This window comes from Ranitomeya imitator, chromosome 2 (assembly GCF_032444005.1).
Source record: "Ranitomeya imitator isolate aRanImi1 chromosome 2, aRanImi1.pri, whole genome shotgun sequence".
NCBI lineage: Eukaryota > Metazoa > Chordata > Amphibia > Anura > Dendrobatidae > Ranitomeya > Ranitomeya imitator.
In genome coordinates this window covers 364,275,253-364,287,253 of record NC_091283.1, presented here as the reverse complement: position 1 = coordinate 364,287,253, position 12,001 = coordinate 364,275,253, and the positions used below count along the sequence as shown (strand labels likewise).

The following is a 12,001-nucleotide window of genomic DNA, read 5'->3' as shown; positions in this document are numbered from 1 at the left end:
CACTCCATACACATTGCACACTCTGCTCCGTACACACGTGGCACTGCTCCGTTCAACTCGTACACATGCAGCTCCACTCCGTACACGCACGACTCAGCTCCATACACCTTTCACACGCTACTCCGATCTGTACACCTCTTACACACACGGCTCCGCTCCGTACACCTCGTACACACACACGACTCCGCTCCATACACATTGCACACTCCGCTCCGTATACCTTGTACACACGCGGCTGCACTCCGTACACTTCATACACACGGCTCCGTACACCTCAAACACACACGACTCCGCTTCATAAACCTTTCACACGCTGCTCCGATCCGTACACCTCTTATACACACGGCACCGCTCCGTATACCTCATACACACACGACTCCGCTCCATACATTTTTCACACGCTGCTCCGATCCGTACACCTCGTACACAAGCGGCTCCGCTCTGTACACCTTGTACACACACGGCTCCGCTCCGTACACCTCGTACACACACGGCTCCTCTCCATACACCTCGTACAGACACACGACTCCACTCCGTACACCTTGTACATAAACACGACTCCGCTCCGTCCACCTCGTACACACGCAGCTCCGCTTCGTACACTTCATACACACACGGCTCCACTCCATACACATTGCACACTCTGCTCTACTCTGTATACCTCGTACACACACGACTCCGCTCCATACATTTTTCACATGCTGCTCCGATCCGTACACCTCTTACACACACGGCTCTGCTCCGTACACCTCGTACACACACACGACTCTGCTCCATACACATTGCACACTCTGCTCCGCTCCGTATACCTTGTACACACGCGGCTGCGCTCCGTACACCTCATACACACGGCTCCGTACACCTCTTACACACACAACTCCGCTCCATACACCTTTCACATGCTGCTCCGATCCGTACACATCTTACACACATGGCTCCATACACCTCGTACACACACACAACTCCGCTCCATACACATTGCACACTCTGGTCTACTCTGTATACCTCATACACACACGGCTTCGCTCCGTACACACGTGGCTCTGCTCCGTACACCTCGTACACACACGACTCTGCTCCACACATTTTTCACACGCTGTTCCAATCCGTACACCTCTTACACACACGGCTCCGCTCCGTACACCTCGTACACACACACGACTCTGCTCCATACACATTGCACACTCTGCTCCACTCCGTATACCTTGTACACACGCGGCTGCGCTCCGTACACCTCATACACTCCGCTCCATACACCTTTCACATGCTGCTCCGATCCGTACACATCTTACACACATGGCTCCGTACACCTCGTACACACACACAACTCCGCTCCATACACATTGCACACTCTGGTCTGCTCTGTATACCTCATACACACACGGCTTCGCTCCGTACGCACATGGCTCTGCTCCATACACCTCGTACACACACGACTCAGCTCCATACATTTTTCACACGCTGCTCCGCTCCGTACACCTCTTACACACAAGACTCCGCTCCATACACCTTTCACATGCTGCTCCGCTCCGTACACCTCTTACGCACACGACTCCGCTCCATACACCTTTCACACGCTGCTCCGATCCGTAGACCTCGTACACACTCGGCTGAGCTCCGTACACCTCATACACACGGCTCTGTACACCTCTTACACACACGACTCTTCTCCATACACCTTTCACACGCTGCTCCGATCCTTACACCTCATACACACATGGCTCTGCTACATGCACACTGTAAACACCTCCTGACCTCACACATACTCTTACCCTCATCCAGCGCCATGACAACCAGCAGAGTCCTGTAAACGGAGGTCCTCCCGATCATGTGACCCCTGACTCCTCCCATCCTGTGACCTCATCACAGGTCCTGTGCGCACAGAGAAGCCAATATGTGGTGTGCTGCTCTGCGGGTGCAGGGACTCAGGGAGCTGACCGGGTGATATTACACACCTCCCAACCAGTGCGGGACAACTAATGTCCCGCCCGTGATCGCGGGACTGACTGTCAAAATCTGGAAAGTCCCGCTGGATCTGGGACAGTTGGGAGATATGGGCACAGAAGGAGGGAGGACCCTGCCTGAGCGGCTAGAGCTGGTTGCAGTTCAGTAGGTTGAGGATCACTGCAGGCTGTAGGCTTGTCGAAAGAGGTAGGTCTTCAGGTTCCTTTTGAAGGTGTCACGTTATTTTATGAAATATAATATGATTTTGTAGCTTTGCCCTTCAGACCCATGCTGCGGGCTAAAAAACCCCCTTCTTTGTGTGTTTCTGAGATGTGTATGTGTAGAAGAGGTTTTATTGCTATAGCTGTAAATTCCAGGCTCTGGGCAACTTACTTGTCCCCCTCCCACTCTGTCCAGCTAGAACTTGTATAGAAGTTCTCCAAAATCCATGAGGGTCTTTGTTCTAATATGATAAGATTCTGGGCCACCGACTTGGGCTAAGCAAATAATAAATACATATTGCTAACGTCCATCGGCGGGTCTGTCAGCCCCTGTAAGCATGAGCCTCTAACTCCATAAGGTAAAAAGTACAGATTTCTCCAGAACCGGGCGTCACAAGAAGCCTGAATTTAGTACCAATAGAAAGCCAATGGTAAAAGAAGATGAATGAGGGGTGTGCTGGGATTCTGACATCTTCTGGAGCGGAGATACGAGCCTTATACAAATTTGTGTTAAATTTGGTAAGGCTGAGGAGAGAGGAGGGTCTGGGTAAACCAGCCCTGTTGGTGATGTCACGGGCTGCGGTTTATAAGTTTCTGCCAGGCCCCCAGCAGTGAGTCTTACCAGAGGAGCTCTGACTGCCAGACCTGATGCATTGGGACATTTGGGAGCTCCGCCCACTAGCCTGGTTCTGCCGAAAAATGATCTGAACACATGTAAGTGTCGATTTTCTCATTTAATCCCTTTTTTTTATAATTACCTTTGTACATATTTCCAATTGTCTCTTATTGTAACATCCTTGTAATATTTTATAAACACTGCCTTATTTTTTCGGAGTAAAATATTTAAAGTACTAGTTCGTTCTTACTGCTCTAAAACGTACCCTAAGTCTTCTGAAGGGAATTACGCTACTGTTTTGGGTTAGCTTCGGACCCGTTTAATCGAAGCTGGTGGCAGCATACCTTTGTTCTGTGCCTTTGGGAGTCATTGTAGCGACTGCGGCGTTGATAATTATTGTTCCTCTCTGAGTGGGTGTAGTTATATCGCCTCGCTGCAGCGTGCCCAATAGCCAGTACATAGCAGGCAGCCTTTCTGGCGATTAATTACCCTAGGTGCAGTACCTAATCTGACCTGAGAGTAAGGGGGGCGCCAGAGAGCTGCAAGTTTCAAGTGGAACTGTAAGCGGGATATACATAAATCCCTGCAGTTCGTGGTATATTGAAGAGCAGTGGGATAGCTAAAATAAGCCCCTGCTGTAAACTAAGAGGTCAATAGCCTTGTGTGTTTTTTTTCATCACATTGTAGCAGTGGAGGGATAACTAAGATAAGCCCCCCTTCATTTGACAGCCGTCTGTTGACCTAAAGTCACCCCGATCCGTGACGTAGGGGTGACGTCACGGTGTGAATCGTGACAGAAGGTTTTTCTGCTAGGCGAGAGTCTGATGTGTTGGAGTAGAGAGTTCCAGAGTATGGGGGAAGCAAGGGAGAAGTCTTGGATGCGGTTGTGGGAAGAAGAGATAAGAGGGGAGTAGAGAAAGAGATCTTGTGAGGATCGAAGGTTGCTTGTGGGCAAGAACCAGGAGACCATGTCACAGATGTATGGAGGTTGTGGATGACTTTGTATGTCAAAGTAAGGGTTTTGAACTGGAGTCTCTGGACGATAGGAAACCAGTGAAGGGCTTGGCATAGGGTAGAGGCTGGGGAATAGCGGGGAAACAGGTAGATTAGTCGGGCAGCAGAGTGTAGGATGGATTGGAGGGGTGCCAGAGTGCTAGAGGGGAGGCCAGAGAGTAGGAGGTTGCAGTAGTCGAGGCGGGAGATGATAAGGGCGTGCACTAGTGTTTTTGTGGTGTCGCGGTCAAGGAGTGTGCGGATCCGGGAAATATTTTTGAGTTTGAGACGGCAGGAGGAGGCAAGGGCTTGGAAATGTGGCTTGAAAGAGAGGGCAGAGTCGAGGATCACCCCGAGGCACCGAGCATGCGGGACTGGGGAAAGTGAGCAGCCATTGACCTTGATGGATAGGTTTGGTGGAGGGGTAGAGTGAGATGGGGGAAAGATGATGAATTCTGTTTTGTCCATGTTCAGTTTTAGAAAGCGAACAGAAAAGAAGGCCAAGATAGCAGACAGACAGTGTGGGATTTTGGTGAGTAAGGAGGTGAGGTTAGATAGGTACAGTAGATCTGCGTGTCATCGGTGTAGAGATGATACTGCAAACTGTGGGATTCTATGAGCTGTCCCAGGCCGAAGGTGTAGATGGAGCCACTGAATGTTCGGTCTGTTAGATATGACATGATCTAGGATAGGGCCAAGTCTGTGATGCCAAGAGATGATAAAATCTGTAGCAGGAGGGAATGGTCCACAGTGTCAAAGGCAGAAGACAGGTCCAGGAGAAGGGGGACAAAGTAGTGTTGCTTGCTCTTGGCGGTTAGTAGGTCATTGGTGACTTTAGTTAGGGCAGTTTTAGTTGAGTGATGGGGTCAGAATCCAGATTGTAATCGGTCAAAGAGGGAGTAGGAGCGGTGGGAGGACATTTCAAGATGGACATGCTGTTCCAGTAGTTTTGAGGCATAAGAGAGAAGAGATACCGGGCAATAGCTAGACCATAGAGGATGTGTCGAGGGAGGGTTTTTTTAGGATGGGTGTGATCATGACATGTTTGAAGGATGAGGGGATGATACCAGTTGTGAATGAGAGGTTGAAGAGGTGTGTTAGGGTTGGGATGAAGACTGTGGTAAGGTTAGGGATGAGGTGGGATGGTGAGATGAGATCTAGACAGGAGGGTGGAGAGCTGATCGTCTGTCATGTTGGAGAAGCCGGTTTTGGAGGAACAGGGTTGAGCAGCTAAGAGGGGTATTGGGCGCTGCGGGCCAAAGTTTTCTCTGATCGTCTGGATCTTCTATTTAAAGAAAGAAGCAAAGTCTTCAGAAGAAATGAGAGGGGAGGGAGGAGGTGCTGGGGAATGAAGTAGAGAATTGAAAGTGTTGAAAAGCTGTTTAGGGTTGTGAGACAGGGAGGATATGAGAGATGAAAAATAAGTTTGCTTTGCGGCAGTGAGCGTGGACTTCTGCGAGGATGAGTGAGTTTGTGGACTAAGGGTTGCACACTAAGAGAGGAGAGGGAAGAGAATGTCAGTAGGTTGTGGTCAGACAAGGGGAGGGGTGAGTTAGTGAGATTAGTAAGGGAACAGAATCGGGTAAAGATAAGGTCTAGTGTGTTACCATCTTTGTGAGTGGCCACAGAAGACCATTGAGTGAGGCCGAAGGAGGCAGTAAGCAATAAAAGTACAAGTGTTGGCATCATTTCTTTATTGCACACTGGATGTGTCTGCAGAACTGACGTCACCCAGTACTAGATACTTTATGATGTTACATCGTCATCTTCTTCCCATTCAGGTTCCTACAATATCGGATCCTCTCAGTGGAGATCTTCTATATAAGAGAATTTTCCTGATTGACCCATCAAGGATGGATAGTGACAGAGTCAAGATGGCAGAGAGACTATTACGCCTCACCCTAGAGATCCTCTTCCGGCTTACTGGAGAGGTGAGAGATTCTGATGACGTCACATTACATCATTGTTATTTATGGGAATAACAGGTGGACAGAACTGGAGAGGTAAGGACTCTGGAAATATCTGTAGTGAGATTTATTAATGTGTCTCTCCATAACCAGGATTACACAGTAGTGAAGAAGACCTCTAGTGAGCGCTGTCAGGCCCCTATGTCTGACAGATGGGGAAGACCCCAGAGCCCATTCACGGAACCTCCATCTCACCCCCTGATACATGACGACATCAATGACCAGAAGATCCTAGAACTCACCTACAAGATGATTGAGCTGCTGACTGGAGAGGTGATACTGCTGGGAATGCTGGGACATTATACAGTGATGCTATGAGGGGATCTGGGGGATGACGGTATAATTCTATGTGTCAGGTTCCTATAAGGAGCCAGGATGTCGCCGTCTATTTCTCCATGGAGGAGTGGGAGTATTTAGAAGGACACAAAGATCTGTACAAAGATGTCATGATGGAGGTTCCCCAGCCCCTCACATCACCAGGTAATAGACAGGACTAAATACACATGACCTATAATTATCTGTATGTAAAGAATGAATTCAGTGCCTGTATGTGTTTCCTCCAGTGCCATCCAGTAAGAGGACAACACCAGAGAGATGTCCCCATCCTCTTCTCTTACAGGACTGTAAGCAAGAAAATCCCGATGTTCCTCAGGATTATCAGGTAGATGGAGAGAAGGTGTCATGAGATCTCCCCTATGATGTGTAGATGGCTGTGAAGGTCTTGTGCTCAGTCTTGTTTAAGCCACCAGTATTATATGTTTTATACTTGTGTTATCAGAATGGCGGAGATGGCAGGATTAGAGCTGATCATAGATGTGACTTCTCCATCTGTCTGTGACTTGTATAATATTTATTTCAGGGTGAAGATCTGACCCATATTAATACTACAGAGACATATGTGTGGGGTGATGAGTGGTGTAAAGAGGGAATTCCTACAGATAACTTCCTAGGTGAGTATTATTAATATCTAGAGAACCATTCATTACATGCTACTGTATGTGAAAAGGGGTTGCATACAAACTACAAATATAGATTACAATGAGCAAACTAGCAATCATATACTGGAACAGATGGGAGAGGGCTCTTGTGGGCTCACAGTAATGAGCGAGTATACTCGTTGCTCAGATGATCTCCTAGTATTTGGATGTGCTCGGAGAATTAGTTTTCCTCGCCTCAGCTGCATGATTTACGCTGCTAGACAGGCTGAATACATGTGAGGAATGCCTGTCTGTTAGGGAATTCCCACATGTTTTCAGGCTGTCCAGAAGCCGCAAATCATGCAGCTGAGGCGATAATTACTAAATCTCCGAGCACATCCAAATACATGTAGATTACCCGAGCATGCTCGGGGAGACCCAAGCAACAATGTTATTCGCTCATCACTACTCACAGTCTCCAGCATAATGGGGAAAGAGACAGCGCGTTAACTGTTTGCGGCAGTTCCATGGTGGTGAGTAGTAACCACTAAATGCAGAGAAGTCACAGATTCTTATCAGTAACCGGCTTTAGTCAGGCCATGTCTTCCAGTAGACCATCATATGCTCCTCCACCCCAAACTGTCCTAATTAATTTTGGCAGTTTTCTGGTTTACTGTGGGAGCTCTCCCCCAGAACATTGACCCTGAACGGCTGAGACTTGTTCTGTCCTCAAACACTACTAATCTGCCCATATAGGGTTAATCTGCAAGTTAATAGTGTTCTAAAGCTTCTTGGCCATCACATTGCAAATACAGCTACTGGGAGGAAATTAACTTTATCCCTCCTGGTAGATTTAGTCTTTAGTCATAACAGAGGCACTGCCGAGGCTTTTGTATTATTGCCCATGAGCTTCAAGTTACTCCATTGCACCCAAGATACTCTGATTTAACCCCTTCCCACCACAGACAGTATTGTGTTCCAAACCAGGTCCCATTTTTCAAATCTGACGTGTCACTTTATATGGTGATAACCTTGGATGCTTCTTCTGATTCTAGTGTTTGTGAGAGTTGTTTTTTAGTTTTGTTTTTTTTTCTTAATTGGTTGATAGGTTTTGCATTCATTTATGAAAATATCTGAAATTTTGCCTAAAAATATAGAAGCATTAGAAATCTTCAAACCCTGAATTTGTAAACAATAGTGATACCACATAAAATATTTAACAATTAGCATTTACCGTGTTTCTAATTTACATTGGAAGCATTTTCCATTTATCTTTTTATCTTTTTTAGGTTGCTACAAGGCTTAAAAGTTTAGCAACAAGTTTTTATATGTTCATAGATGTTAAGATATCTATTTTTTTAGGGGGACCAAACACTTGTAAAGTGACTTGGAGGGGCCTATATTTTAGAAATCACATTTAGGAAGTTTAAGGGGTTGTCCAGCCTTAGGGTACAAGTCTGCAGTCACTCTATGTGACTGCAAACTTGTGAATCCTCACATCGCGGTCATGCGACCGCATATATGCTAAAGCGCTGCGGAATATGTTAGCGCTATATAAATAAAATGATTATTTTTATTATTACTACTAGATGTTCGCGTCCTCGCTCGAGACAATTGAATAGAGCGAGGTCGGATACGTCTTGTCAGAATGTGGCCGGAAGTATGCATATTGCCCGATTCAGGTACTGGAGAATCCTCACAGCGTGGATTCACAAGTCTGCAGTCACATAGAGAGACTGCAGATATGTACCCTATGGCCCGACAACCCCTTTAACTGTTTAGGTGCTTCACAGAAATTAGTAGAAAGTGAAATTCAAAATTGAATTTTTTTTCTTCACTAAAATGTTGATGTAGCCCATAATTTTGTATTGCCAGTACGACATAAAACCTGTTATGTTTGCTAATGACAGGTGTTATGAAGGCAATCCAGAAACACAGTGTGCTTAGCGATCAGAGCGCACCCAGTGATCTGACAAATACCCAAAAATACAAGAACGAGCTCTGAGACGTGGAAACTCTGTAGACTGCACACCTGATCCTATCCTAAACACAACTAAAAGCGGCTGTGGATTGCGCCTAACAACTACCTAGGCAACTCGGCACAGCCTAAGAAACTAGCTAGCCTGAAGATAGAAAAATAGGCCTGACTTGCCCCAGAGAAATTCCCCAAAGGAAAAGGCAGCCCCCCACATATAATGACTGTGAGTAAGATGAAAAGACAAAACGTAGGGATGAAATAGATTCAGCAAAGTGGGGCCCGATATTCTAGGACAGAGCGAGGACAGTAAAGCGAACTTTGCAGTCTACAAAAAACCCTAAAGCAAAACCACACAAAGGGGGCAAAAAAAAAACCCACCGTGCCGAACTAACGGCACGGTGGTACACCCTTTGCGTCTCAGAGCTTCCAGCAAAACAAAAGACAAGCTGGACAGAAAAAAAGCAACAAAAAAGCAAAAAGCACTTAGCTATACAGAGCAGCAGGACACAGGAACAATCAGGAGAAGCTCAGATCCAACACTGAAACATTGACAAGGAGCAAGGATAGCAGCATCAGGCGGAGTTAAGTAATGAAGCAGCCAACGAGCTCACCAGAAAACCTGAGGGAGGAAGCTCAGAAGCTGCAGTACCACTCGTGACCACAGGAGTGAATTCAGCCACAGAACTCACAACAGTACCCCCCCCTTGTGGAGGGGTCACCGAACCCTCACCAGAGCCCCCAGGCCGACCAGGATGAGCCGCATGAAAGGCACGAACAAGATCGGAAGCATGAACATCAGAGGCAAAAACCCAGGAATTATCTTCCTGAGCATAACCCTTCCATTTAACCAGATACTGGAGTTTCCGTCTAGAAACACGAGAATCCAAAATCTTCTCCACAATATACTCCAATTCCCCCTCCACCAAAACCGGGGCAGGAGGCTCAACAGATGGAACCATAGGTGCCACGTATCTCCGCAACAACGACCTATGGAATACATTATGTATGGAAAAGGAGTCTGGGAGGGTCAAACGAAAAGACACAGGATTGAGAACCTCAGAAATCCTATACGGACCAATAAAACGAGGTTTAAATTTAGGAGAGGAAACCTTCATAGGAATATGACGAGAAGATAACCAAACCAGATCCCCAACACGAAGTCGGGGACCCACACGGCGTCTGCGATTAGCGAAAAGTTGAGCTTTCTCCTGGGACAAGATCAAATTGTCCACTACCTGAGTCCAGATCTGCTGCAACCTATCCACCACAGAATCCACACCAGGACAGTCCGAAGACTCAACCTGTCCTGAAGAGAAACGAGGATGGAACCCAGAATTGCAAAAAAATGGAGAAACCAAGGTAGCCGAGCTGGCCCGATTATTAAGGGCGAACTCAGCCAACGGCAAAAAGGACACCCAATCATCCTGGTCTGCAGAAACAAAACATCTCAAATATGTTTCCAAGGTCTGATTGGTTCGTTCGGTCTGGCCATTAGTCTGAGGATGGAAAGCCGAGGAAAAGGATAGGTCAATGCCCATCCTACCACAAAAGGCTCGCCAAAACCTTGAAACAAACTGGGAACCTCTGTCAGAAACAATATTCTCAGGAATGCCATGCAACCGAACCACATGCTGAAAGAACAAAGGTACCAAATCAGAGGAGGAAGGCAATTTAGCCAAGGGCACCAGATGGACCATTTTAGAAAAGCGATCACAGACCACCCAAATGACTGACATCTTTTGAGAAACGGGAAGGTCAGAAATGAAATCCATCGAAATATGTGTCCAAGGCCTCTTTGGGACCGGCAAGGGCAAAAGCAACCCACTGGCACGAGAACAGCAGGGCTTAGCCCTAGCACAAATCCCACAGGACTGCACAAAAGTACGTACATCCCGTGACAGAGATGGCCACCAGAAGGATCTAGCCACTAACTCTCTGGTACCAAAGATTCCAGGATGACCAGCCAACACCGAACAATGAAGTTCAGAGATAAGTTTATTAGTCCACCTATCAGGGACGAACAGTTTCTCTGCTGGACAACGATCAGGTTTATTCGCCTGAAATTTTTGCAGCACCCGCCGCAAATCAGGGGAGATGGCAGACACAATGACTCCTTCCTTGAGGATACCCGCTGGCTCAGATAAACCCGGAGAGTCGGGCACAAAACTCCTAGACAGAGCATCCGCCTTCACATTTTTAGAGCCCGGAAGGTACGAAATCACAAAGTCGAAGCGGGCAAAAAATAACGACCAACGGGCCTGTCTAGGATTCAAGCGCTTGGCAGACTCGAGATAAGTCAAGTTCTTATGATCAGTCAATACCACCACGCGATGCTTAGCTCCTTCAAGCCAATGACGCCACTCCTCGAATGCCCTCTTCATGTCCAGCAACTCTCGATTGCCCACATCATAATTACGCTCAGCGGGCGAAAACTTCCTGGAAAAGAAAGCACATGGTTTCATCACTGAGCAATCAGAACCTCTCTGTGACAAAACCGCCCCTGCTCCAATCTCAGAAGCATCAACCTCGACCGGAAGAGAAACATCTGGCTGACACAACACAGGGGCAGAACAAAAATGACGCTTCAACTCCTGAAAAGCTTCCACAGCAGCAGAAGACCAATTAACCAAATCAGCACCCTTCTTGGTCAAATCGGTCAATGGTTTGGCAATGCTAGAAAAATTACAGATGAAGCGACGATAAAAATTAGCAAAGCCCAGGAACTTTTGCAGACTTTTCAGAGATGTCGGCTGAATCCAATCCTGGATGGCTTGGACCTTAACTGGATCCATCTCGATAGTAGAAGGGGTAAAGATGAACCCCAAAAATGAAACTTTCTGCACACCGAAGAGACACTTTGATCCCTTCACAAACAAAGAGTTAGCATGCAGGACCTGAAAAACCATTCTGACCTGCTTCACATGAGACTCCCAATCATCTGAGAAGATCAAAATGTCATCCAAGTAAACAATCAGGAATTTATCCAGATACTCACGGAAGATATCATGCATAAAAGACTGAAACACAGATGGAGCATTGGCCAGTCCGAACGGCATCACCAGATACTCAAAATGACCCTCGGGCGTATTGAATGCAGTTTTCCATTCATCTCCTTGCCTGATTCTCACCAGATTATACGCACCACGAAGATCTATCTTAGTGAACCAACTAGCCCCCTTAATCCGAGCAAACAAGTCAGATAACAATGGCAAGGGATACTGAAATTTAACAGTGATCTTATTAAGAAGGCGGTAATCAATACACTGTCTCAGCGAACCATCCTTCTTGGCTACAAAGAAGAACCCTGCTCCCAGTGGTGAAGACGATGGGCGAATATGTCCCTTCTCCAGGGATTCCTTCACATA

At 46.9% G+C, this 12,001-nt stretch overlaps 1 protein-coding gene across 1 annotated transcript in view; it reads left to right on the top strand.

Moving 5' to 3' along the window:
- Positions 1-12,001, top strand: part of LOC138666581 (zinc finger protein 271-like) — a 91,783-nt gene that overhangs the window by 10,866 nt on the left and 68,916 nt on the right. Inside the window, exons 2-6 of the mRNA XM_069754783.1 lie at positions 5,556-5,705; positions 5,835-6,014; positions 6,098-6,221; positions 6,305-6,402; positions 6,601-6,691. Coding sequence (XP_069610884.1) covers positions 5,556-5,705; positions 5,835-6,014; positions 6,098-6,221; positions 6,305-6,402; positions 6,601-6,691 — 643 coding nt within the window. The remainder of the gene's footprint in view (positions 1-5,555; positions 5,706-5,834; positions 6,015-6,097; positions 6,222-6,304; positions 6,403-6,600; positions 6,692-12,001) is intronic.